Genomic DNA, 27,659 nt, shown 5'->3' with positions numbered 1-27,659 from the left:
CCCTCCTGTCCCCCTCAGGCTTTTCCTTCAACTTCTTCGTGTTTCCCAATGGAGCACCCATCCACTTCCCAAACACCCAGCAAGGAGCCAGCAGGATCTCCCTGGGGGGAGCAGAGCAGCCTGGAGCTGCCTCGCTGCTCCTCCTGCCATCCCGGAGCTTCCCCACCTCCAGAGCACCGAGGGAGCCTGGACTGGGGCTGCTGGACCAACAGAGGGAGGACGCCAGAGGAGCCCAGAACATCACAAGAGGGCTGGAGAGCACATGAGCATCTTTCCTCCTGCCTTCTCCCACCTCCGCATCCCTCACCTACACGGTGCCTCTCCGTGCTGCACTCCAGAACCCGAGCAGCTTGTCCACAACTGTCACCACAGCAGGAGGGCTCCTGGCTGGCTGCAGCTCAGGCTTCCCAATGAGCTTTCACACCCACACTGCTGTTATCCAGAGCAAGCAGCAGCAGGAGCACTGCCACCAGCAATGCTGCTGCTCAAACACCTCCTCCGCTGCCGGGGGGAAGGCAGAGGCAATCCCTGCCCGGCCGCCCCTGAGCAGGCAGCCGGCTCTTCCCCTGGACTCCCTGCCTGTCCCCGCAGCAGAGCCACCTCGGGAACCGGCTGCTGCCCCGGTAGAACAGCTGTGAGGAGGGTGACTTTACCGTGCCCAGCTCTGGGGGTGCCCTGCTAACCCCAACACAGTGCTCACCGCTTCACAGCAAAGCCAGTAACACTCCTACCTTCAACAGTCTTCATATATCACATTTATAACAACCTTCTGAGACTCTGACAAGTGGCTCCTTCACAGGAGGGATCAAAGCACAGGCAGTGCCTGCTCAACCCCGCCAGCGCAGGAACTCACCCTCAGCACGGAGCCAACCAGGGCTAGCAGCTCACCCAACCCCAACCCTCACACCAGGAGCCACAAACATGACACCGAGCGGGAAGTGGGACTCTGGCCACTGACACACAGAGCTTGGATGAGTCTTGGAGACCCTTTTATTGTCACAGTGATGCGTATATAAGGGCAGGCTTTGAAACAGCACAGACACAGGTGTCCATCACCCAGGTCCAAGCAGCCGTCACCAGTCACTGGCAGGGACATGGGAAGAGAAGAGCTGCTGAGGAGCCACAAACCCTCTTTGGTCCCATTAGCTTAAGGGGCTCCCACTTGCCCTCTGCCAACAGAGCACAGAGACAGCGAGAGCCAGGAGGTGAGACGAGGCCCCCCAAGAGGAGGGAGGGGAGGCGGGGAGCAGGGGTTGGATTCATACCACCATCACCACGGCCCCTGCGAGAGGCCGGCAGGCTACAGCTGCACGGGCAGCAGGGCAGGCAGTGCTGGGCAGTGCTGGGCTGCACCATCACCAGCCATGCAGCGAGGAGGGACAAGGGCCAGCTACAGTATAAAAACCTCCCGACACTGCCTGTAGGAGGGTTATGAGTTTTGCAGCACTTGTTCTATTCCAGTTAGTCTGAGAACATGCAGGCTCCGGAACCAAGGTAAGGCAGGGGAGCATTTCTATAAAGATATAAATAAAGCCCCAGTCTGACCAGGGCCAGTGTAGGCACAGAGCTCCAGGCAGAGGCAGTGTCTGACCACTGCCCCATAGCCCACTGTCTGCGTAGCTTAGAGCAAGGAGAGGTTTTCCTTTAGGTCAAGGCACTGCAGGAGTCTCTGCCTGCGGCAGCAGAGCACCATGAACAGTCCCAGAGTCAATGTAAACCAGGCACCTCAACACAGGTAATGTCTATCTTGAGCCTTTGGTAACTGCTAACGTCAAAACCAGCCTGCACCAGCACAGAACATGCTGCAGAACAGGGCAGTAAGAGCACCCCATCCTGAGGGCAGGGCAGGCTGGAGACCCCCTGGACACGGCCCAGAGCCTCGTGCCTCCATTCCATTCAAAGCCATGGAATAAATGGCTTTGAGATCCTACTGCTGGGAGCTGAAGTACCTTTCTGCACGGGCCGAGACCTGCCCCAGTGCATCAGTTCAAAGCAGGTTCACTCCGTGCTTCAGCAGCTTCTGCTTGGCCCTGCTGGGCAGGCTGAAGGCGCTGTCGTGAGGGTTGGGAACGCCCGAGTTGCGGAGCGGAGCACCCAGCTGCTGGAAGTAGGTCTCCTGGACGGGGTTCCGGCAGGCGTACACGGCCGTGGCGGCGTTCCTGCAGGCAGGAGAGGAGGCAGGGCAGGATTGACAGCTCTGTGCAAGGTCCACTTCAGCTCTCCGGGCTGGCCACTGGGATGCTCACAGCACAGGGCTCCCAGCTACGGAGAGGGACTTTTAGGTCTCCCACGACAAAGGAACACAGAGCCAAAATGGCACTAAACCCTCGCAGGAGGGCACAGGGAACCTCCTTCTCAAGGGTCCTGGCATCCTGAAGTGTCACCTGTCACATCTCTGGGATGCCCTCGGCAGCATTAACACCCATGCATGCGGCCACACTGTGAGAGCCTCCCCCGCTGGCAGAGCAGCCCTGTGCATCAGTAGCTGGTAATTAAGTGCTCCTCGTGTCTAACACCCCTTCTCTCCTGGAGGAACCTGTCTCACTGCTGCTGTCCACAAGAAATCCCAGCACAGCACCCTTGCAGCAGGCTCTTTAGTCACACCTAATGAAGCTCAGATGATAGCCAGATACTATAAGCATGAAACTGAAATCCCCCACTCAGTATTCACCTGCAAGAGGGCTGGCAGGGAGCAAAGCAAGGGACTCTCCACTCCCTCAACGGAGGAAAGCAGCAACTGATATGTTTGCTGACACCCTCCTGTAACAACTCTCCATGAAAGCAAGCAGTTTTAGTCATCTTGTTACTCAGGCTGATTCACACATGCAGTTGCTTTTTTGGGGGCAACAGAGAATACGCCAGCTTAGCTGGTGGAGGATTTCAGGAGCCAGTGAAACTAATGCTAAGCAAGGAGATCTCCTGCACTGAGCGTGATTCACATTCCCTTGGCAAGCTGCGTCAGGGAAGTGAAACAGTGTAATTCCCAGAAGCATCTTTATTTCATCATGTTTTGGACAAACAGGCACGGCCAAGCAAGCGGAATCCCTGTGTGTTCCCACCAGAGCCGTGCTCCCGGGATCAGCTACCGGAGCAGGGAGAGCAGCAGCACGAGCTCGGCTGTGATAAGAACATCTCGCCTGCTGCATTACAATTGAGTTTGCCACGCACGTTACAGCGTGTTTCCAACCCAACAAGCCATGCAAGAAAACAAAATCTAGGTTGCCAATTCCGGGTGCCTCTGGCTCCCAGCCGAGACACACATTTATTAGGAGCAGCTATATTTAACACTGCGCCTTAGAACCTTATGGTGCCAGGAACTGGCAATATTCTAGCACTGTATCTTCATCCAAACCCATGGCACAACCCAGCTCTGCCTTCACTTCGCTGGCCTTGGTGGCATTCTGGCCTCTCAACATCCAGATCACACTACAGGCACGGTATTAAGTATCCCACATCTAAAGAGCAAACCTCAGGGAATAAGGGGACATGACTGACCCTTGGCAAGAGACATCGGTGTGAGCACAACGTGTGCCGCTTTGGGAAAGGGGTTCCCCCTTCTGCCTCCTCCCTGTGCCACACAGCACCCTGGGCCTGGGCGAGGAGGCAGTGGCGAGCACAGCGTACCTAACGATCACCTCCGAGGCAGCGGGCAGCCGGCTGAAGTCGGAGTGGATCAGCGTGGCAGCCCTCAGGAAGTGCCGCTCCAGCGGGCCGGGCGCGTGGGGCAGGTTGGCTGCAGAACAGGAGGGAGGGGGGGTGTTAAAATCCCATTCTGCAGGAGCCTGTCCCCATTTACCGAGCAGGAAAGGCTGATGACCCCTCCCACAGAGCCTGGATGTCTGCAGAACAGAGATGGGTGACCCCTAAATCCCAGTGTGACCTCAGGAAAGCAGTGACTTGCACCGTGCTCAGGCGTGCACAAACCAGAACCCCGGGGTACCTCTCCCCACATGTACACACATCAGAGGGGTGACAAGAAGGCCTGAGACCTGGGTCCCCAAGGATCACTGCAGTTTCTCTCCTTCCCTAAAGCACTCCTACACTGGAGAGAGCCAGGACACTGCTTGTGGGGCTGCCAGAAAAAGGGAAACATTAGAATGAACTGGAGCAGCACGTGCATGGGGCTTTCTGCAGGTCAATGGCCTGAACCAAGGTATCTGAAGCATGGGAAAAGGTTACCAGAAACCCTGTTCCTCTCCTTATTCCTTCCTGAAGGCTTACCTGTGAGTACATTCTGAACACAGTCATAGTGAGTGAAGCTGTAGGTTGTCTTGGCTGAGGATGAGGAGTCTTTGGGCAGAGTCTCCCTCAGATGAACCTCGAGGCCGTTCAGAGAAGCCAGGCTGCTGTGGTACTGCAGGAAGGGCAAGAAAAGGCAAGTGTTAGAGCAGGAGCCCTGCTTGGCCTGGACTAGAGGGAGCTCAGGAGACTGATGTTGATTACAGAGGGACTGGACCTTCCATGCCCTTCTGCTGCTGCCCAGGAAAGCAAACGAGTCTGAGACCTTACAAGTCAGTGAGAAAAGGGCATTCCAACCTGGAACTAAGCCATTAAGCCACCTGATGCTATTAATTACAGGAAAATGCAAGACTCCATTAATTTACCATCAAACATTACTCTCCAGGGCTCATTTTCACATCCTAGCCATGACTTTCAGCCACAGCAAGGAACATTCCTTTGCTCACCAGCCCTTGTGACACCAGGCAGACAGTACAACATTTGGATGCAGCTTTACCCGCCTGGGCTGGATTTAGTTGCCTGCAGTGCTTCCCTGCAGCACCCAAGCACATCTCCTAATGGGCACCCAGCCTCTGCTCTGAGCTTATGACCAGGGCAGGCTGCAGGCACCGGGCTATCACCAGAAGGAAGGAAAGAAGAGCCAAGAGCCTCATCTGTGGGGTAACGGCAGGCCCAGCACGGAGCAATGGACTCACACCACAGTGTGCTAACATGAAAGCCAAGCTGCTTTCCTGGCTGTGCTGAGGCTCCGGGGCAGGGCTGGGCAGATTAACTCCACAATCCTGCCGCCTGCCCTCCTGCTTTCCTGTGCCACGGTGAGGCTGCACTGCACGGATCAGCAGTGCCCGACCCACTGCTCATGGAACAGATTTTCTTTTCTGTGCAGTGAAACGAAGGGTAAGACCTGAAGAGCAGCAGGAAGGGAGGCTGGAATCCTCCTGCTCTGCAGGGAATGTCTGCTCTGGAAACTGCCATCCCTGAGGGATGGTCAGGACTGTCTGCTCAGCCGCGCGAGCAGCATATTTTACCCTTCTTTGGTGTCATTCAGGAGCCTCAAAGCATTCGACAAACATTAACTAGAACCCAGCTCTGACAACCCTGAGAGCTCAGGGTCATTTTTAATCTACAGATAAACAAAGGAGCAGACAAGCCGAGGTTATGCCTCAAATCCACCCTGATGCCAGCAGCAGAGCCCAGCTCCACCGCCTCCAACAGCCTTCCTCCTGGGAGGCAGGGACACGCAGTGCAACCACACACCCGCACCCGGAGGAAGGTGCAGTCGGAAGAGCCCAATCCCAGCAAAAGCCAGGACTGTTCTGCTCAGATGAGATCCAAAGCAAGAGTATGTGAGATGGAAGCAGCATGTTTGGGAACAGGGGAACCTGAAGGAACAGGGATTTGCCAGCCCTGGGGCAACACACAAAGGAGAATCGACGGAACTGCAGTGCTCCAGTGCCAGGCTTGAGACTTACTGAATGACAGGTTGAGCCAGACTGGCGCTGCCCAGGCATGTGATGGGAGGAGGACAGTGCAGTGTGTCACTAGCAGAGCTAACCCCCCCCGGCAAGGCATTTCACACACATACCACATCCTTCAGGTGCTCCCTCCCACGGCAGATGAGACAAAGCAGAGCAGAGGCTGGTTGCCAGCCACGGGAGCTGCACAGGCTGTTGGGAATCACACCACCCCCGAGCACAGCTGGGCTGCAGCTGGAGGAAAGCCAGAGAACCTGGGGGTCCTTTGCTATAAGGACAACCTCCAACACCCAAGAGCCCCTGCTCCTGCCTGCCTGGATCTCCCCTGTCCCTCCTGCCAGAGAGGATGTGTTAGAGCAGGAGGTGTTGTGCAGCTGGAGCCAGCAGAGAGGGCACACAGCAGCGTGCCATGTCTGGTGCAGACGACCAGGGCTGCCCCCCTGCAGCAATCCCCTCCTCAGCACACCAATCCTCTGTGCTGTGTGGAGGTGGCATCTCCCTGCTCACGGGGGGGCCGCAGGCACAGCCTCCCAGTCCCAGAGCTCAGGAGGAACAGGAGCAACCTTGAGGCTGTGCCGATGCTGGGAACCAGCCGGAGCTTTCCTCCACCTTCCAGGCTGAGAGTACCGGAATTAGGTTGTTCCTATGGCAACTGCATATCAAAGAGGCCTCTGCAGCTTTGACTCAGCTCCTGGTAGGGAGGCAGAGGCCAGGCAGCAGCTGCAGATTGATGCTACACCAGGAACCAGGAATGCCGGGGCCCGGCACATCCTTCCCCCACAGCCCCATTAGCTGCATCAGGGCAGCAGGGAAGCCCGGGCACCAAAGCCACAGCAGAGTAATCTGGGATTGCCCCCGTACCGCGCCTATGTGCAGTGCACGAATGGCACCACCCTTCGCTCCAAGCCCCCGGGAGCAGCGGCAGGGAGAGCGGGCCGGGGGCTCAACAGCCAGCTTTCCACCTCAAAAGGAACCGCTTCAGGACCCTGCTGCCATCACCTCCCTGGTGCCTCCGGAGGGAGAGGCTGTGACGTGCAAATCGCAGAGAACAAACCTTGCCTCCCAAAAAGCACTACGAAACTGAGGGGGTTTCCCAACGGATCCCAAATCCAGCAGAGCCCTTGGCAGCCGGCGCACTGTCTGACGGTCACACCTACACGTCGGCACCGACAGACAACAGGAGCCTCCTGAGATACAACGCTCTCACCTCTCGGGCTCGCTGCCTGCCGCTCGTGAACAGCCTCCCACGTCGCTCTGGTTGCGGTGCTGAACCTCAAGCCAACTGGCTTTGCCTTGCACAACACAGAGCAGGTGAGGGAAGAGCCGGAAGGCGTGAGGCAACGCTCGCTCCTCAGTTGTCACCCGCCAGCACCAGCATCGCTGCGGGTGTGGAAGAGCCTCCCCACTTACCACATCTTCGATGGAGCTCTGGTCCTCCCGCAGGTGATCTTCAGCCAGGAGGGAGAGCACAAGGCCCTTAACGCAGTGAACATACAAGCTCATCTTAACTGGTGCGCAGGGTCCGCCTGGCTCCGCACCAGCCTGGGCTCCCACACTGTCCCCCCGAGGTGGGCAGCCCCTGTTCTGTGCTGGGTCACCAGGCAGGCTCTGCTGAGCCTCTTCAGCCAGCAGCTGCCTCCTGCTTTGGAGCTGTGCTTGTACAGCAGTGGCTGCACAACCCAAACCCCACACGCTGCCACCAGCTGCACTGCTGCTCTCTCCAGAGACACTTCTTTGGCTCACAGTCCCTTCCTCATCTTGTTCACTTGATCTTCTCCTGCTCAGCTCTTGGGCAGGAGAGCAAGCACCTGGACTGCCACCGGCTGCATGATAACTTTGGAAACTGTTTTGCTCACCGTAAGAGTCCACAAGGGATTTCCTCATGTTGTAACTCTCCTGCTCCCGGGTGTAAGGGTTTGGAAACAAAAAGCCTTCCAGATACGGACCTGTAGTTTGAGCATATTCAGGAGCAGGCAGTGTGGAAGGGCTTGGCAGCTGCTTCGTGTCTCCCTCTGATGGGAAGGACGCTTTTCTACTGAGCTCTGAGCTTCTGCTGTCTGGTCTGCTCAGTTCTGCAGTTGGAGAGTTCTTTGTACTGGCTTCCATTTCAGGGAAGCCCTTCAAAGGCACAGCGTTTGCATGGCTGCCCGGGTGCACAGCATCTTCTGGTGCAGCTGGGCTTGAAGCTTGCTCAGGGGACTCCAGCACAGAGGCATTATTCAGGTCCTGGGTTTCAGGAACTCCTGTTGATTCTGAAACAGCCTGGGAGCAGGGAGCATACCCCTGTCCTCTGGGGCTTGTTGTGGACACAGATGACCTAGTGGGAGACAAGTTGATTAAACTACTGAGCAGGATCTGTTTGGAGTTATTACAGACCTCATAACACTACCACCTCCTGGCAGTGTTCAACAGCCCATCTATTCTCTGCTACAAAGAGCATCTACCTCAGGAAAGGTTGGGCTAAGGCCTAACGCAGGTGACCAGCACGGGCCCCTTGCACTGCAGGTTCAGGGAGCACCACTCCTGTCACAAAGCACAAAGGCTTTAAGCAGCAGCAGAGCTGAGACACAACAGCAGATGGCAGCTGGTCTAGGGAACAGTTCTGCTTGGGGCTGCTTCACACAGAGACAGGGACACCGCGGATGTGTCCGGCCTGGCAGACCTCAGGCAGCTTTAGCAGCCAGAGGACAGCGTGTGGGCTGGTATCAAACAGCAACAACAGCCCGTGAGGACACAGCACCACACGTTAGCTCCCTTGAGGCAAGAGCCTCCCTGTGTGTCACATCGATCCCTCACCTCGTCATCCACTCCAGTGGAAAGTCTCGGAGCACAGAGACTTCATCCTCTGTTAGGAACACCGGGATGATACGGACACCCTGCGGCAGTGGGGAACCTGCAGGAGCAATGAGGGTGTGAGGATTAAATTATTATGTGCCAGCATAAGGAACAGAAGCCAAACTCCATCAGCCCAAAGGCTTCTGCAGGAGGAGAAGGCACATGTTCATTCTGCATCTTGGGTCGCCACCAACTGACCACATCTAACGGGGCAGCATCTTCCCATCCTCCTCATACACTTAGTGCCTGACAGAGTTTTATTTTCCCTCAGTGTTTTCGTCTAACCATCCTGGCAGAATAGCTACAAACTGATGCTCAGAAGCAATGACTGAAGGTTTGGCCTGCAAGCATCAGCCATCTGTTTGCAGGGCTCCACCAGTGGCCAAGCAGGCACATGGATAAGCGGAATCAAAGCAGGCATGTTGGGAATCTGCAGAACTGACAACTAAACCCAAAAGAGCAAACTCCTTCACTCAGCCAAAGGAAGGAACTCGTTCTGATTACACAGCGCCCACTGGCACATGCTGACTAGTGGCAGCAACACCCTCAGGGACATACTCCTGCACCCAGCCAGAGCTTTGCCATGAATCCCAGAGAACCAGCCCATGCTCTCACTGCAGAGCACAGCCCCGGAGCGTGTGCTGCTGCTGGGCACTTGGAACCCGTGTGCTGCAGCTGGATGGATGCTCACCAGGCTCCTGCTGCTCCTCACCTCCAGGCTCACTCTGAAAGAAAGGCAAGAATCAGCCCCATGGCTTGACCCAACATTCCACCAGTGCCGCCTGGACATCAATTCCAGCCTCCCTGTGACCGCAGCACACCCCAGACCACCCCCTTCAGCAAACGCTGTGACTGCTTTACCATGGAGGTTTGTTCCTTGGGTAGCCCTCAAAGTCAAGGAGACTTCCCAAGAACCAAAATACACCCAAAAGCAAGGACAAACACCACAACTTGCCGTTACTGCCTGCTCAGGGCAGAGAAAGAGCAGAGGCCTTCCTCATACCTGTTCTTGAGGGCTTCTTTGGAGAAGATCTTGAACCACGTAAATAATTACTTTGACAAGTTTTAACACAAACAAAAATGGATCTGTCTGTCACTTTCAGACATGCATGTTGTGTATTTAGTGCTAAAAACCTAAAACTTGGGTAAAAAGCTAACCAAAACATGACACAGATGAGAACTTGTGAATGCAGTAACTTAAAGACTGAAAAAAAAACCCCAAATTCCTAGTGCAGAAGCTTTGAAATCAAGGCTTCTCAATCATAACTAATAAAAGCTTTTAGCACCAGCATCAATATTTGTCCCTCCCAGTAACACGTGACAAGAGCTCCCACAGCACATGGTATCTGCAGGCAGGGAACGTGTTCAGCAGCTTACCTGGCCTGGAGGCTCGTAGCCTTGGAGGAGAACTTTGGCAGTGAGAGGAGGTGGCAGTTGGGTGCTCACAATCCTGAAAGGACAAAGCAAAGTCATCCATGAGCAGTGTCACTTCCCAAAGCTCAGCCACAGGCTCCCATCACTCAGTGCACCAGGAGAGCAGCACCAGCAGCAATGCTCACACCAGACCTGTACTCTGAGCAAACTGAGGGTGCTGCAGGGCCCCAGTTCGCAGCTGGGTGATCTCTGGGGAGGCACTAAGATTGCACTGCACCCACCTCTCCCAGTCCTGCCAGACACCCTGCAAGGGCTGAAGAGCCAGCCGCAGACACAAGCTGGGGCTAACACATGTCCACACAAACACAACACAAGCAAGGTGACCAACAGGACCTCTTGTTTTCTTTGGGTCACTTCCACTCTGAATTCAGGAAAACCACCTGCTGGCATTTACTTTGGACCAACAAATCTGGTTTTGCTGAGCCAAGACCTAAGACACACCAATTCACACAGGCTGCCCACCACCCCATGAAGAGCTGTGGGCAGTGGAGAAGACTCAGAGAGACCAGCCCTCAAAGTCCTGCAGCACAGGCCCCTCAGATGGGGCTTCCAAAGGTATTCTTGGTCTTCACATCTACGTCTTGAGATCCACATTCTGGAGATTCTCCAAAGACTCTAAAGAAGGAGAAGTTTAACTCAAGTGCAAAGCCCTCTGCAGTGTTGCAGTAAGATTTAGAGTTCAGAGAACTCTGGTGACAAACAATCTGTAGCAGACAGAGCAGAGATACGAGTCACACGCATTGGTGAGAGGCAGCAACATGACAGGACTCCGAGTCAGACATCCACGTCCAGCTTTAAGGTGCTGCAGTGACTCACTGTGTCCTGCCTGCAAGCATGAGATCACTCCCTTAAATCCGCCTGGCCTGCCTCTGTCAGCCTGCAATGATGCACACGCTGTGGCACGTTTCCAGCGCTCGTAAAAGGTGTTACAGGAACAGTTCATGCCAAAGAAAAACGGTGCTTGAATGCTCTTGCCAAGAAACTCTCAGCATGTGCCACCTCCTGTCTTTCAAGGCCACCTTTGAGGCTTTCCTCGATGCCACTCACATCTGCAGCACCTTCAGCTACAGGTAGTGTTCAATGAGAGCAGCCAGCATTTCTCATGGGAAATTCTGGCTCCTTCCTCTGTGCACCTTCTATCAGTGCAGCCAGCCAACAAGTCAGTCAGGAATACACACGCACACACACACATATGCAGGAGAACACTAATGGGGAAGAGTAATATTCACACAGCTTTCTTTTTCTTAAGTGACTTCCACCTAAAAAGCCTAAAGAGTTCAGTCCTCACGTCCTGCTGGACAGCAGAGAGCAGGGTGCTACTGAAACCCAAACCTTGCATCTCTTCCATTTCTCCCACTGATAAACACAAACAAGCCCTGACCCGCTGTGAACACACCAGCAGACAGGGAGCACCCTGCCTGAAGCATGAGTGTTCCTGCCAATAGCCAGCAGCAGCCCTGTGTGCCCAGCTCATGCCCTTGCCCTGCTCCCTGGATGCCCTCTGGAAGCACAGCCCTGGGAAGGGGCAGGTTTAGTGTGCAGTTAACCCTTTTGGTAGTGCCGTGGTTACTTACAAGCCCTTGTAGAGAATGCAGCCTGCCAAGACACGGGGAGACCGCTGGCAAGTTTGCAAGATGAGAGCTGCTTTCAGTAAGAGCAGGGGGTCCACCTACGTGGGGAGAACACCAGGAGTGAGGCCAGAGAACCCTGGAAAACACTCAGAGCAGCAAATAACCACAAAACCATCGGCATTAAGGCAGCTCTAGAACCAGACACTGCAGAGGAGAGGCTTCTACCTTGGTTTTGTCCAGATTCCAGAGAGAATTGAAAATCCTGTGGAGGTCACTGGTGTTTTTCTGGATATGTTCAATGTATCTGTCCCACTGCCTGCTCAGTTCCTCCTGGGAAAACGCCTGTGGGTGACACAAATCCACACCCCATCACTGCACAGGCCTTAATGCATTCAGGATTTACATGCAATCAACCTGGGACAGTACCTGTACGTGATAAACCTTGTGAGGGCAGGGAGGGAGATGGAATCGAGAGGAAACTGCTTTAGACTGAACATCTGGGGAACTCTTAGTAGAGCCTCACACTACCTCGGAGCAATGGCAGGATGGGGCTGGGCACTTTTCCAGGTCCCAGTTCTTTGGTACGTGAGCTTATTCTGCCCCTCGCTAGCAGGAAGACAACACAGGGAACGCGCAGCACGTATGTGGGCAGAGCTGGGCCAGCACGGGCAGTGTTTCAGATCCCTTCCTCAGAAGAGATCTCTACTTACCGTGTACGCACAGTGCACGGGCCCGTTGTAGAAGGTGAAGAGGCTGATGAGCTGCTCCAGAAACCGCCGGCAGCTGATGTCAGGGAGCTCCACAGCACAGCCCAGAACCTTTGGTACAGAAAGCCATGAATGAGGAGTGGTTACTGACAAAACCCAGGCGCAGCAGGTGAGAACAACTCTTATCGGTTTTCAGTGAGTGTCAGAGGCATGCAGGCAGCTCTGTGGCAGGCAAACATCCCCCAGATTCACAAGTCAGCTGAAGAGGAAATGCAAAAATACCCACAGAGGAGCCCTGGCACAGACAGGATAAACAAGTGATGTCAGAAATCCAGCGTTTTAGACACATTCCCTTCCCACATTAGATGACTGAGCTCGGCGCTTTAATGGCCAAGAATGTTTTCCTGAGATGAAGTACTTAAAAATATTCAAATTAACTCGTTATTTACAGAGATGGAAATGCTTTATTTAGGCTCTGAGAGAAACAGAAGCACCAGGAGAGCAGCCTCGGGGAGAGCCCAGGCACTGCCAGTTAAGTCAGCCTGACAGGTCCCAGCCCAGCTTCCTGGGGATGGTTTGGAGCAGTTTTATCACAACTCTGCTGCACGCTGCTCTTTATACACTAAATGCTGACACTGACAAAGCTCTGCAGCAGGGAGTGTTGAGGGTTAGAAGGAAAGAACGATCAGACTATCAGAAATAGGGAGCCTGAGTCCTAACTATAAACTGCAGCACGTGGATCCTGTTTCCAGTAACCCATGGACACACACCAGGATGTAGAGCTCAGTGTTTTGCAGCCACTGCCAGGCACGTCCCGTAACACGCTGGGTGTGGGTGCACAAATGAGACGTGAAGCTGAAGTGACTACACGCAGCTGCAGGTTGCAGTAAACAACACTTAAGCCACCTTGCAATGAAGGGTTGTGCGCTGCAAGTTCTCACCCAGCTCTCCCCGGGTCTGTGTCCATACCCTGGAAGAAAAGCCCTTGTGTTTGCTACCGCAGTTCAGGCTCGCCGTTTCCACCCTGTGGCTGCCTCTAGACTACCTGCACTCACCCACAGGTAGTCTCCATCCACCACAACTGCGAACTTGAGCCTCCTCAGGCGAATGAGGCTTGGAGGCACCCCGGAAATCTCAGTCATGCAGCGCACCACGCCGGCAATCTGTCCACACAGCAGCTCCTGCTGGTCCGGGAGAGTCTGCGGGGGAAGGCAGGGAAGAAACAGGGCTGGTCTCTTTGGTTTTGAAAGGACTTGCAAAAGAAAGCACCACTATATTCAGGTATAAATAAAAATTAATTACAAGTTCAATTCAATTCTAAATCAAACACAGCAGCACAGGCACCGAAAACATCACAGAGAGCTTATTCAGGGGAAGTTTTATCCCTTGTGTGTTTATTCCCATCCCCAGGACAGACTTGGACAATCACAAAGTGCCCACCACTCACACCAGGCTCAGAACCAGAGCACTTCTGTGCCCTGGGTCTGGTGGAGCAGAACTCCTGTCCCCCTGGTGCTAGTTAAACCTTTTGTGAATACCAAAGAGGAATGAACCCAAATCTCCACCTGGGAGCCCAACCATTCCCGAACCAGAACCATCAGCACTGACCCATGACACAGGCATGGAAATAAAGGGAACATTACCTGAGGAGGGTAGAAGTAACAAATTCCAGCACTTGTAGGATCTCCTTCTTCCTTCACCTTCGAGCCATCATACAAGAAAAAGTAATTCCACCTAAAACCAAGGCAAAGCATGAGCAGAAATGACGGTATGTTTGAAAACACTTCTCCCTCTCCATTATTGCAGGCAGAGCAATGAAGAGGTTGTTACAAACGAAGAGATGTTGTTCTTACACCATCACACCGAGCTCAGACATAGAAACAGCACTAAAAGGGTCCCACACCATAAAATTTGACCCCTTTTGTGGGTTTAAGATAGACTCTACAAGAGACACAAGGAAGATCTGGGCTTGCAGAGCCCAGGGAACAGTTATTGAGCATTAACCACACACAGCCCAAAGCTCCCACGAGCTGCTGTTCACCCAGCCATTGACAGCACAGGGGGGCCTTGAGGAGCACAAGGGGGAGGCTTCCCCCGGGAGGTGGCCCTCACCGCGGCGCTGCTCAGCTCTAGCTCCAGGGATGTACGCGTTTAACACCCCTGCCTGCCCGCTCCTATGGCGAACACACGGCTCGTTATCCCCGTTACAGCTCGTACAGCCCGCCACTCGCTTGGACACCGCAGCTTCCCACAGCAGCGGCGGGGCCTGGAACCCAACCCGAAGGCGATACTGAAGCACCAAGTCCCTGCCCGGCCAAGGGGGAAAGGCTGGAATCAGCCTCCGGCCGCCGCCGCCCGCTCCTGGCCTGGGGGCTCCCGGGGGGTGACGGGAGCGTTCCCCGCCCGAGCCGGGGCAGCGAGGCCGGGGGCAGCGGGGCCGGGTCTCACCAGGGCGCGGGGCCGGACGGCGCCATCGCTGGGGGGCCGCGGCGGGGCCGCTGCCGCCGGGGCCGCTGCCGCCGGGGCCGGGCAGCCCGCTCCTGCCTCCGCCGCTTCCGGTCCCATGACGTGCCACGTGGCCGCGCTACGGCGGCCGGCGGGCGGTGCATGGCGGCGGCGGGCGGGTGGCGGCCCGCGGGCGGGCGGCGGCGGCGGCGGGGCCGGGCGGCGGAGCAGGAGCAGGATGAGGATGATGAGGGCGGCGGCGCGGTGCTGCGGCGGCTGCGGGAGGCGCGGTGAGTGCCCGGGCCCGGCCCCGCGCCCCCCGGTGCTGCCCGCGGCCCCGCTGACCCGCGCTCTCCCCGCAGGGACGATCTGCTGAGCTCCGGGTTCTGGGCGGCGAGCGCCGGTGCGTGCGGCGGGGGCGCGGCGGGGGCCGGGCCGCGCCCCGCCGGGGCTGACGCCTCTCTCCGTGCCCGCAGGAGCCGTGCGGGCGCCGCTGGGCCGCAGCGCGGAGCCCCCCGCCCGCTGCGTGTGCTACGGGCTGGGCCGGTTCGCAGCGTGCCCCGCGGCCCGGTACCAACTGGCCTTCCTGCTGCTGCTGCTGGAGGAGCTGCGGGTAGGGCCGCGGGCACCGGGGTGGCGGTAACCGGGGTGGCGGTAACCGGGGTGGGGGGTCCCCCTCACCCGCCCCTCTCCCCGCAGGTGCCCCCCGGACGGTGCTCGCTGTTCGACCCCGCGTTCTCCCCCCGGGAGGCGGCTGCGCTGCGGCAGCTCGGGATGAGGCTGCTCCCCGAGAACGAGGTGAGCGGGCCCGGGCAGCGACCGGCGCGGGCAAGGGGAGGGAGGGTGTTACCGTCGGGTCCGTGCTGCCGGGGAGCGACTGTAGCGGTGGTTTACCTGCAGGAGGGGAAACACGACGTTGAGGGGTCAGCCACGGTGTTCTACATGGTGCACTGCGGGAAAGCCCTGTACAACAACCTGCTGTGGAGGAACTGGTCGGCAGAGGCCCTGTCCAAAATGGTCATCATCGGGAACAGCTTCCAAGGGATGGAGGAGAGGTGGGTGCACCCGCGGGGACAGGGGCTGAGGCCTCCAGCGCCACCTTCCTTCCTTTACGCTGGTTTGTATTGCTTCTGACACTGATTTCCACCTTCTGCTCACTTTCTTGCTGTCTGGTTTGCAGCCATCGGCCACCTCCTCTGTCCCCCACACTGATGCACAATGGCTGTCTAAATTCAGAGTATTGTTTAATGCTACCTTCTGTCATTCCAGGCTGTTGTCAAGAGTATTGGAAAGAGATTATTCTTACATAGCAAAGGTAAGGGACACTAGTTTGTTAACATCATGGTTTTGTGTTGACAAAGTACCTTTTAATGAGAAAAGGAGTTAACTGCAGGTGGAACAGGGTGGGTATTTTTAAACCCTTTTTTCCTGGCTGCCACAACAGAGAAATGAATCACTTCAGACTCACTCAGAACACACTGCGTACGGGTTGAAGTTAACATAACACCAGCCTCACCTTCACTGACTCTTCACTGGACTTTTCTGCCATGTTCCTCTCCATCACACATAACTCTTTCCCCAACTGCTCTCCAGGTGTTGAAAGGGACGGAGGAAGCGGCGCTCCCCGCTCACCCTCGCTACCTGGACACCTTCAATGATACCTCTGTGCACTGGTTTCCCCTCCAAAAGCTGCAGGAACTCTCCCCCGAGGTCTGGGACTTCCTGGAGGAGCCGATGTACCAAGACTGTGACGACCTGGAGATCATCAGGAGGGGGGACGGAGCCGAGCGGTGCTGTCCTGCTGCTGCCCAGGCCTGAGCCCTCGGGGCCACGTCTCTTCACGTGGCAGGTTAGAATCATAGAATCATAGAATCGTAAGGCTTGGAAAGGACCTTAAGATCATCTAGTTCCAACCCCCCTGCCATGGGCAGGGACACCTTGCCCTAAACCACGTGGCTCAAGGCTCTGTCCAACCTAGCCTTGAACACCGCCAGGGATGGAGCATCCACAACCTCCCTGGGCAACCCATTCCAGTGCTTCACCACCCTCACTGTAAAGAACTTCTTCCTTATATCTAGTCTAAACTTCCCCTGTTTAAGTTTGAACCCATTACCCCTTGTCCTACCACTACAGTCCCTAAGGAAGAGTCCCTCCCCAGCATCCTTGTAGACCCCCTTCAGATACTGGAAGGCTGCTCTGAGGTCACCACGCAGCCTTCTCTTCTCCAGGCTGAACAGCCCCAAGTCTCTCAGCCTGCCTTCATACAGGAGGTGCTCCAGCCCCCTTATCATCCTCGTGGCCCTCCTCTGGACTCGCTCCAACAGCTCCATGTCCTTTTTATGTTGAGGAACCAGAACTGTACGCAGTACTCCAAGTGAGGTCTCACAAGAGCAGAGTAGAGGGGCAGGATCACCTCCTTTGACCTGCTGGTCACGCTTCTTTTGATGCAGCCCAGGATACGGTTGGCTTTCTGGGCTGCAAGCGCACACTGCCGGCTCATGTTAAGCTTCTCGTCAACCAACACCCCCAAGTCCTTTTCTGCAGGGCTGCTCTGAATCTCTTCTCTGCCCAACCTGTAGCAGTGCCTGGGGTTGCCCCGACCCAGGTGTAGGACCTTGCACTTGGCTTGGTTAAACTTCAGAAGGTTGGCATCGGCCCACCTCACAAGCGTGTCAAGGTCCCTCTGGATGGCATCCCTTCCCTCCAGCGTATCAACCGAACCACACAGCTTGGTGTCGTCGGCAAACTTGCTGAGGGCGCACTCAATCCCACTGTCCATGTCGCCGACAAAGATGTTGAACAGGACCGGTCCCAACACCGATCCCTGAGGGACACCACTCGTTACAGGTTTCCAACTGGACATCGAGCCATTTACCACAACTCTTTGCGTGCGGCCATCGAGCCAGTTCTTTATCCACCGAGTGGTCCATCTATCAAATTGATGTCTCTCCAATTTAGAGACAAGGATGTCATGTGGGACAGTGTCGAACGCTTTGCACAAGTCCAGGTAGATGACGTCAACTGCTCTGCTGCTGTCCATCAGTTCCGTGGCTCCATCATAGAAGGCCACCAGATTGGTCAGGCAGGATTTCCCCTTAGTGAAGCCATGTTGGCTGTCACCAACCACCTCGTTGTTTGTCATGTGCCTTAGCATGTTTTCCAGGAGAAACTGTTCCAAGATTTTGCCAGGCACAGAGGTGAGACTGACTGGTCTGTAGTTCCCCGGGTCTTCCACCTTCCCCTTCTTGAAAACGGGGGTTATATTACCCTTCTTCCAGTCATCGGGAACTTCACCTGACTGCCAGGATTTTTCAAATATGATGGACAGTGGCTTAGCAACTTCATTCGCCAGCTCCTTCAGGACCCGTGGATGGATTTCATCAGGTCCCATGGACTTGTGCACGTTCAGGTTCTTAAGATGGTCTCGAACCTGATCCTCTCCTACAGTGGGCCTAAGGTCTTCATTCTCACAGTCCCTGCATTTGCTTTCCAAGACTTGGGTTGTGTGGTCAGAGCATTTGCTGGTGAAGACTGAGGCAAAGAAGTCATTAAGAACCTCAGCCTTCTCCAAATCCATGGTAGCCAGTTCTCCTGATAGCTTCTGGAGAGGGCCTACATTGTCCCTAGCCTGTCTTTTATTTGCTACGTATCTATAGAATCCTTTCCTGTTATCTTTTACATCCCTTGCCAAACTTAATTCTAGCTGGGCCTTAGCTTTCCTAACCTGGTCCCTAGCTTCTCGGGCAATGCTCCTATATTCTTCCCAGGTGGCCTGTCCTCGCTTCCACCTTCTATAAGCTTCTTTTTTCCCTCTAAGTTTCCTCAGCAGCTCCTTGTCCATCCATGGAGGTCTCCTGGCCCTCCTGCTGCACTTTCTTCTAGTCGGGATGCAACACTCTTGAGCACGTAGCAGGTGATCCTTGAATATCAACCAGCAGCCTTGGGCTGCCCCATCCCTGGCAGTGTTCAAGGCCAGGTTGGACACAGGGGCTTGGAGCAACCTGCTCTAGTGGAAGGTGTCCCTGCCCGTGGCAGGGGTTGGAACTGGAGGAGCTTTAAGGTCCCTTCAAACCCAGCCTGTGGTTCTATGAATATTGCCCCTGTTTGCAAGCAGTCCTGGGCACAGGAGTGGTGGCCAGGAGGAGAGCCTGGTCCTCGCTGGGCACAGCTCCTCAGGCCAGGCACTGCTGCCAGCTTAACATGAGCCGGCAGTGCACGCTTGCAGCCCAGAAACCAACCGTGTCCTGGGCTGCATCAAAAGAAGCGTGACCAGCAGGTCAAAGGAGGTGATCCTGCCCCTCTACTCTGCTCTCGTGAGACCTCACTTGGAGTACTGTGTACAGTTCTGGTGTCCTCAACATAAAAAGGACATGGAGCTGTTGGAGCGAGTCCAGAGGAGGGCCACGAGGATGATAAGGGGGCTGGAGCACCTCCCGTATGAAGACAGGCTGAGAGAGTTGGGGCTGTTCAGCCTGGAGAAGAGAAGGCTGCGTGGAGACCTCAGAGCAGCCTTCCAGTATCTGAAGGGGGTCTACAAGGATGCTGGGGAGGGACTCTTCCTTAGGGACTGTAGTGGTAGGACAAGGGGTAATGGGTTCAAACTTAAACAGGGGAAGTTTAGATTAGATATAAGGAAGAAGTTCTTTACAGTGAGGGTGGTGAAGCACTGGAATGGGTTGCCCAGGGAGGTGGTGGATGCTCCAAGGATCTTGGGCCCCCCTGCCCTCTAGGACCGTATCCCATGAAACCTTACTAAGGAGGTTCCTGAAGAGGCCTAAGTCTGCTTTCTTGAAGTCCAGGGCAGTGAGCTTGCTGCACGCTCTTCTCACCGTCCTGAGGATCTCAAACTCAACCATCTCATGATCACTAGAGCCAAGGCTGCCCTGGACATCACATTTCCAACCAGTCCCTCCCTGTTGGTAAGCACAAGGTCCAGCATGGCACCTCTCCTTGTCGGCTCCTCTACTGCTTGAAAGAGGAAGTTGTCTTTCACACAATCGAGGAACCTCCTGGATTGCTTGTGCCGGGCCGTACCGTCCCTCCAACAGATGTCAGGATGGTTGAAGTCCCCCATGAGGACCAGGGCCTGCGAGCGTGAGGCTCTGCAGGTTCTGCAATGAAGCTCAAGCACGGACATGGGGTTGTGCTCTGCCAAAAAGTGGCAGCACCCGAACACTGAGCATGAGGGGACAGTTTTGTATCTTATTTAATAAAAGGTAAAGCTCTGCTTTGATTTACCTCAACGACAGCACATTAATTTAACTAAAACCCACCTCTCACACCACCTACACTGCAGCACACAGTCTGTGATTTGCGGGGTAAAAATCCCCTCATGTTCCAGCTCTGGGCTGAGGGGCCCAGCACCCATGGCTGGGCACCGGGCTGAAGGAGCCACCAGCACAGCTGGGCAGCAGTGGGATGTGTCATGTGGCAGAGAGGGCCAGTAACTTGCTGCCAGAGCAGTGCAGCAGGCACTCTGTCACTGGAGAGCTGGGGGACTTTTCCAGACCAGCCCTCGCTCCTCTCGTGGGAGCACAGAATCAGTGCCCACGGTCCCTTCCACACGCTGCTAAACCTGTCACTGGTGGCAGTTACACAAGCACTGAAACACTTGTTCCTCCTGTCACGCCAACTCCCACGTGTCATCTCATCTCTTGACACTGCCTCAACAGCTCTTTTAGGAAAAAAGTCCTGGCGCACAGCCACAGCCTCAGTCTATTTACAAATCCCTCTCTTTATTGCAAGAGAGTCACACTAAAAGCATCCACAAGCTGGTCTGGGCAGTCCAAAGCAGGGCCTCACTTGGCCATGTCGATGAGGCTCTGGAGGGAGGTGGGCACCCACGTCTTCTCCCCCTGCACGAACACAACGCCCCTGTCGATGTAGATGACGATGCGGCCGAAGGTGTAGAGCTGCTTCCCTTCGTGCCGCTTCCCGATGACGGGCATGAAAACGATGTTGTGCTCCTCCGCCTTAGTCTGAATGAGGTCCTTGAAGTTCATGGGCACGGAGCTGGCAGCCACGCCGATGCCGCGCTGGGCCATGTTCTCGGCCTCCCGCCGCTCCTGCATGGCCTCGTACTGGAAGTCCTTCCTCCGCTCGGTGTGCGTCAGGTAAGCGATGTTCTCCCGCGCGCCCGGCTGCATGTACCCGCCTGGGGGGAGACACAACAGGTGAGAACAAGGGCCCACGGCATTCCCAGCGCAAGGTCTGGGGGTAAACTCCAGTTCAGGACACACAAAGTCATAGAATTATGGACTTGTTTGTGCTGGGAGGGACCTTAAAGCTCCTCCAGCTCCAACCCCCTGCCACGGGCAGGGACACCTTCCACTAGAGCAGGTTGCTCCAAGCCCCTGTGTCCAACCTGGCCTTGAACACTGCCAGGGATGGGGCAGCCACAGCTTCTCTGGGCACCCTGTGCCAGCGCCTCAGCACCCTCACAGGGAAGAGCTTCTGCCTCAGAGCTCATCTCAATCTCCCCTCTGGCAGGTTAAAGCCATTCCCCTTGTCCTATTTCTCAATAGGTGAATTCCTCTTCGTGCAACACTTGCCTATAGTATCATTTTGCATGGTCACTGCTCCCAGGAGCTGCTACAATACTGCCTAAACACAGGCCATCACCACAAGGCACCTACCGACACTGGAGGAGACAGCCCGGTTCATGATATCAAGAGCTTCATTAAATTTGTCTTTGATGGATGGATGTGCCAACACTTGGTCTGAGAACATGGACTTCCAACCCAGGTACCACTTTGTGATCTCTTCATAATTGGGGCTGTTACTCAGCCAAGAGCACAGCACCTGCAAAACAACAGGACAGATAAATGCAGCAGGACTGGTACATTTATGGAAGAGTCCTGACTGCCACTTAGGTTATTACTGAGCTTTCACCCAGTCTGTTCTGATGTGTATGGAGCTACAAGTGGAAATCACCCCAGTAACTAGTGGCAGTTAAAGCATTTCAGCACTGGGGTAGCAATTTCTAAGGCAGAAGTCACTAAAACACAGGTAATCGGGCCTGTTCCCTCAGCCCTCACAGCCTCTCACCTGCAGCCACTTTGGGAAGAAGTGTTTCTCCAGCAGCCCAACAAGACTGGAGACAGAAATCATCCCCTCCCAGTCGATCACCCAGTAGAAGGCATCCATGTGCTGCTGGTGAGGGTTTATGATGAGCTCGTTCAAACACATCCCTGGGAAAAGGGGGAGAAGAGTTAGAAAAGAACCTGACTCAGTTTTGTCAGCGCCTGACCTATCTCACGAGCAACACACAGGGCTTGAGGAGCACCTGCACTGCCCTAAGGGACACTTGGGGTCTTTAAACTGTTTGGCAGATCCCTGCCACCCCAACAGTGTGCTGCCAGTCCCAGCTACTGCAATTTGCTGCCAGAACTGAGACACTTCATATTATTATTTGAGGTAACACCACAGTCAGGTTAACACGTGTCTTTTCTCGGGGTAAAGGGGAAGGTGGCAACCAGCAGATGCCAGGAATGCAGAGCTGTTTGCCTTCTCACCTAGTTTAGGCACGATGTTTTTGACCATGAAAGCCTCCCAGGACCCAGGAGTGAACACATCCTTCCAGGGCTGCAGGATAAGTTTGGCAGAGGAGTCGCTGGGATGCCACTTCTGCAGCGCATTGGCCAGCTTGTTCCTGATGGGGGAATACAGCGGCTCCAGCCGCACCTGCATCAGGGGGAGCCAGGGGTGGATCCAGGAATGGATTGGGACTGTGTCTGTCAAAGGATTCCAGCTTTCAACCTTGAAGATTAAAATATGTCCATCTGTTAGCATTATATCTGGCCAGATGCAAAGAGCCATAAAGCAATCCCTAAGTCCTCAGTGCAGAGGCAGCAAACAGGGATTTTAAAAGCTCTACTTGACTGAATTCAAACTCTAGTTCAGAGCACAACCTCCCTCAACGCAGCCCTCTCACCCTACCTCCTTCTGAAGCTTGGGGAAGATGAGCTGATCCAGAATGTTATCCAGGATCCAGACAGGAACAACGTTTACCCAGCTGTCCAAGAAATCCACCATCGCCCCGCAGTTCCGCGGCTGCCACCGGGCCACTATGTTCCTGACATATGGCATCCAGATTTCCCACATCAGCCTGGGGGGGGGAATACAAACAGATCAAAGCTAAGCTTAAAGCTACAGCCCCAGGGCTAAATAAACCAAACGGTATCTGTCATTTAAAAGCGACTTCTCTTCCTACAGCTGACAGCTGGACTTTAACAGGCGCATCAGGAGAATCAGCTGGAAAGCACACTTGTAGCTGTGCTTCTCCACCCCTGAGGAAGCAGCACTTGCAGATGCTGCACAAAGTCCAACCCCTTTGCTCTTTACCTGTGAAAAGCATCTGTCGACAGGTCCTGGCCACCGTGTGACAGCAGCTGGTCGTTTTCCAGGAGGCTCTTCCACTTGGCTATGATCTCTGTGCCATATGTGCAGTCCTGGAAATGAGAAGGCATGGGTGGCCTTTATCCTCTGTCATTCACTCCAGCTGCTACCTACAGGGAGCAGGCTGATGGTACACTTGGCTCCAGCTCCCTCACCTGCTCAGAGGCAAGCCAGGAGCTTGCAGCTGTGATTAGTAAAGGCCCACAAGAGGAAAATCCAACTTTGTGGATTTAATGGACCTCCAGGGGGAGAAGAGGATAGTCTGAACTGTTTCAGGCGTACAGAGAGGATTCAGACTCTCACTTATCACAGCCTAAACAACTTGAGGAATAGACAGCGTGTACCTGACTGCCTGAGAGACACACCTGCTTTTGATAAGAACCAAGAATGAGAGGCTTGGCTTTCATCTGCTTTTTCTTCCCAACACCCATGAAAGGGATTGACTTTACCCTTAGAAGCTCCTAAATGGTTAGCCACTTCACAGAACAGCCACCATCAGTTGTGGCAAAGGCCTGAGAGCGGGTGCAGAGTGGCAGAGAGGAGTTATGATTTGATTTCTTCTCTTTCTGTCCAGAGTGAGCAGGAATTTGGGACAAGAAGGAGGGGGAGTCAAGGTAATACCGACTACTTAAACCATCAAGGAAGAACTGCAGATAAATCAAACTGATACAGACCTTGAAGGGATCCCAGTTCTTGAAGTAATCTTTCATGAGAGGATAGACTATTGCCACTGCCAGGTCTACCCTGTCGGACATTCTGTACTCCTCGTAGTACTTGTCCTGCAGCGTCTCAAAGATCTTTGCACACTCATCCAAGGTCAAGGGATTTTCACAGCTGGGCTGCATCCGCCTCTCGCACTCTTCCACCATCTCCAGCACCTTGCTGAGGTTGCTGATTGCCTTCTCCTCGTGTGAGAGGACTTCCGATATCTTCTGTATCTCATGGGTCAGGTTGACAACCATGTCCCTCTCGAACTGCAGCTGCCGGTCGTTCTGGATGATCTCCTGCTCCGTGATGTCAATGAGGAGCTGCAGGTTGTGCTCCAGCTCGGGCAAGGCAAAGCCCTGGGGCTTGGAGTCTTTGCCCAGCGGCAGCTGAGGGCTGTCATCCGGGATGTTGTGCTTGTGGCTGATCTGGCTGTAGCTGTAATAAACCTTCTGTTCCCGGCCCGTCATGTCTATAACCTGCCGCAAACAAGAACAAACGGGTCTTTAAAATAACTGTGTAAAAAACCCAGGAGGAAACCCCTGGCCCCAAACTGAAAATCAGAGATTCCCAAGTACTTTAATCACTCTGGGAGGCTACTAATGCCCACTGGTATTCCGAATGAGGCAACTGGGATTGCCTCTGTCAAGGCCTGCTAGAGAGCAGGATGAATAAGAAACAACCTGAGCCAGAGCTGGAAGTCTCCTCTTCTGATCTCAGTCCTGAGCAATCCTACAAGCAGTGAGGATACAAGCTGTGCACTATTTGGTACTGCACAGGACTCTTAGCTACTTCTACACTTTTTTTGAAGATGCATTAATTTTAGATGAGTAATTTCATTAAGTGCACACAAGACAAATCCCTCCCTGTCCCTTCCAGGTAGGAGATGGTCCAAACCATGTGTCTGGTTGCACAATCTCAGTAAGGACAATTGTGCTTTCAGAAGCAGGTGATTGTTTTATCTATGACAGATGAGAAACAATTCAACTTAACTTGCAATTAACAAACAACCCACCCCCATTCCAGTTAATTTGCATCTTTCCAAGGCCAAAGACCTCACTTAAAACCAAACCCAATGTCCCAGGTCTATTACATGATCCAGGGATGAGTCCAAGGCTGCAGCCAGACAGTTCTGAACCTGGCTTCTCCCGATGACCAGAAAGCCCTCACAATGCCACAGAGGACAAACTGCTCCCCAGGGGTGCCACCTCTCGGGTTATCAACCTTACCTTGACTTGAGACAGCTCCTTCTGAGGGGTTGAAAGCTGCTTGTTGATCCTACCCTTGGCTTTCAGTTCTTCTACTGTCTTGTAGCTGTATTTGGGTTTCTTCTTGCCTCCATTGGGATCTTTCCGCCACTGGCTGAGCTCCTTTTGATATTCCTACACAAGAGCAAAAAGGAGTTGTGGTTCCTGCTCTTTGTCATATCCCAGATTTACCTCTATTTTCCACAGGAAAATAACCTCAGATCCATGAACAATACTGCACGGCAAAACAGAAGCTGTAAAGCTCAGTGACAAACCAGGCTGCTCACAGGGCTGACAGTGGGCTTCTGATTTGCTCTCTTTTCTTTAATTCAAAGAAGACAAAGACTATCTACCTGGGGGACTCTTTGAAGGGGGGGTTCTGACAAGATACTGCAATAACATGAGCCAGAAACAACAAAGAACATCACAGTGACAAGAAGACATGTCCAAATGAAAGCAGTGTGCTACATCTTTATCTTCTCATCTGAAATGAGCCCCAACAGTTTTCTCTGACACAGAAGCTAACAATTAGACCTGCATTTTGTACATACAACGTGACAGGGAACAGACAGACCAAGAACTGGACAATTACCTCCTCAGCTTCTTCTTCCGAGTCCACAACAGGGAAGTCCTGCAGGGACTGGCTGGTTCTCTCCGAGCCATATGCCCCCACAGCTCCTTTGCCTTTCCTCTGCTTGGCCTCGATGGGGTTGATAATACCTGAGAGGAGGGAGTCAGCTCAGATGCACTGACAGAGAACAGCAACAGCTTTTCCTACAGCACTCTAAGTTATCAAACCTGCACAACCACCCAGAGCGTCCTCCCTCTGTTGAACTACAGTTTCCTTTCCCACTCCACTGATTGCTTAGTGGCCATCAAATCACTTAATTCCAGCACACACCAACTAAACCCAAGCAGAGTATTACTCACACCTGCATTTCACTGCTTTTTATTCTATCACATAAAATAAGATCTCCTTTTCTGTTGACTTCCTTTGCAATCTACCTCCCTTTTTGCTTTCTCTTTTGCTCTTGCAAAACAACAAGAGCATAAAATGGGCCTCTGGTAACTTAAACCCAGCTGAGTGTTATCAGGAGGACCCAGATGACTTGCAAGAGATGCAAGCAAACACGGAGGAAGGTGTAAGCCCCCTGGAGATGGCAGCTTTTAAAGAATCCACTCTCTTCCCCAAATCACCAGTGAACAACGAACCCAACACCCAACCACGGTACCTTGAGCATTCTTCCCAAGACCTCTTCCAGGGACGTAACCCATCTTCTGGAGCAGCTTCTGCCCAATTCCCTTCGTGTGTCTCTCCCAGCTGCCAAAATCCACGAAGGATTTTGTCCCCCCTCCAAAGCCTTTCTGACTGGGCTTGAAATTGCCACCCTGTTAAAACAGACAAACAAAAAACCCCCCCCACAACGTTCAGGTTTTTAATCTACAACACACCTACACTGGTTACACTGCTCCGTGAGATCGGAAAACAAAGCCTTTGGAAGGCTGTAACCCAGGAGCATTCCTCTACTGTAACCTCAGCTAAAGGGAACACTTTAAAGGGGACAGAAAGGCCGGGAAGGACCTGAGGACGTGCAACAACACATGAGAACAGCTACAGCAGGCAGAGGCAGCACGTCCCCGCGCGGCGCGATGCTGTGCACAGCTCTCTGGGTTTCATCACCTCTTCCTTCCCTCAGTGGCCCATCACCGCTCAGCACCTCTGACTCCAGCCTCAGCCGCACCCAGCGCCTCACACAGAGCCCCCCCCCATAACTCACCGTTTTTAACTTCTTTGACACAAACTCTTTCGGGATTTCTTCCTGCTTCACGGGCTTCTCGTCCTCATCCGAGTCCTCCTCGGACGCATCCTCCGCCGCCGCCTTCTTCAGCCCCGCGCTGATGAAGTTCACGGGGGCCGAGTAATCCCTGGAGCTGCACCGGAACGACACCCACGGGTGAGTCCCGCCGCGCCCCACGACCCCCCCCTCCGGACGGAACCTCATCAACGGGCGAGCCCTTTACCGCTGGTTTAGCGGGAATCACGCCCCCCCGGCAGGAGGCGAACCCCCCCGGGGCAGCCCCCGGCCCAGGCGGGGCCGCGTTTACAGCCCCCAAACCCCCAGGGCGCTGCCCCCCCCCCGCCGGAGGAGCGGGGCCGGGGGTGCCGGGCGCCCCGAGGCCCAGCCCCGCCGCTGCCCGCACCGCTTGCCGCCGAAGCTGGGCCGCTCCTCGTCCGAGTCGCGCTCGGCCCACACGCCGTAGGTGGCCTCCTCTTTGGTCTGCCGGTGGCGCTGCCGGTGCGGGTTGAACTCGTTCTGCAGGTCCCAGTCCGACACCTCGAAGCTCTCCATCTCCACGCCATCCTCCCCGTCCGTGCCGTACAGGTGCGACATCGACATGGTCCCGCCGGGCGCCCCCGCTCCGGTCCGGCCTCCCTCGGCCCCGCTCCGCTCCCGGCCCTGCTCCGGCCCGGGCCGCAACACCGCCCACCGGAAACGAGCCGGCCCCGCCCGGAAGCCGCGCCCACAACCATAGAGTAAAGAGAGAGCGCCCCTCCGGGGCCTTTCAACCGCCGCTCCTCTATGGTTTGGCAGCCTGCCCCCC

The 27,659-nt window shown here is 54.7% G+C and overlaps 3 protein-coding genes across 4 annotated transcripts; 1 reads left to right on the top strand and 2 right to left on the bottom strand.

The window, feature by feature from the left end:
* Positions 1–966: 966 nt before the first annotated feature.
* HPS4 (HPS4 biogenesis of lysosomal organelles complex 3 subunit 2) lies at positions 967–15,669 on the bottom strand. 2 transcript variants are annotated; one of them, XM_030500703.1, is made up of 13 exons: positions 15,557–15,669; positions 13,905–13,995; positions 13,317–13,460; positions 12,265–12,372; positions 11,780–11,896; positions 11,558–11,652; positions 9,927–9,999; positions 9,241–9,274; positions 8,511–8,607; positions 7,125–8,031; positions 4,222–4,354; positions 3,625–3,733; positions 967–2,159 (listed from the first exon to the last, which is right to left on the bottom strand). In XM_030500703.1, the coding sequence occupies exons 3-13, from the start codon at positions 13,401–13,403 to the stop codon at positions 1,988–1,990; spliced, it is 1,932 nt and encodes a 643-aa protein (XP_030356563.1). In that variant the 5' UTR covers positions 13,404–13,460; positions 13,905–13,995; positions 15,557–15,669; the 3' UTR covers positions 967–1,987. The 2 variants fall into 2 exon arrangements, with proteins under 2 accessions (XP_030356563.1, XP_030356562.1); XM_030500702.1 differs by lacking the exon at positions 15,557–15,669 and adding an exon at positions 14,710–14,803.
* SRRD (SRR1 domain containing) lies at positions 14,859–19,949 on the top strand. The gene is made up of 8 exons (XM_030500708.1): positions 14,859–14,996; positions 15,069–15,109; positions 15,183–15,319; positions 15,406–15,504; positions 15,607–15,761; positions 15,976–16,021; positions 16,300–16,555; positions 19,437–19,949. The coding sequence occupies exons 1-7, from the start codon at positions 14,869–14,871 to the stop codon at positions 16,522–16,524; spliced, it is 831 nt and encodes a 276-aa protein (XP_030356568.1). The 5' UTR covers positions 14,859–14,868; the 3' UTR covers positions 16,525–16,555; positions 19,437–19,949.
* On the bottom strand, positions 19,895–27,549 carry TFIP11 (tuftelin interacting protein 11). Its single transcript, XM_030500701.1, has 12 exons — positions 27,258–27,549; positions 26,834–26,987; positions 26,288–26,444; positions 25,648–25,775; positions 25,038–25,190; positions 23,778–24,287; positions 23,050–23,156; positions 22,645–22,813; positions 22,221–22,464; positions 21,754–21,896; positions 21,342–21,507; positions 19,895–20,860 (listed from the first exon to the last, which is right to left on the bottom strand). The coding sequence occupies exons 1-12, from the start codon at positions 27,452–27,454 to the stop codon at positions 20,505–20,507; spliced, it is 2,484 nt and encodes an 827-aa protein (XP_030356561.1). The 5' UTR covers positions 27,455–27,549; the 3' UTR covers positions 19,895–20,504.
* Between the last annotated feature and the right edge of the window lie 110 nt (positions 27,550–27,659).

Source organism: Strigops habroptila, chromosome 11 (assembly GCF_004027225.2).
Source record: "Strigops habroptila isolate Jane chromosome 11, bStrHab1.2.pri, whole genome shotgun sequence".
Taxonomy (NCBI): Eukaryota; Metazoa; Chordata; class Aves; order Psittaciformes; family Psittacidae; genus Strigops; species Strigops habroptila.
The sequence above is the reverse complement of the archived record's forward strand: the minus strand, read 5'-3'. Positions and strand labels throughout refer to the sequence as shown.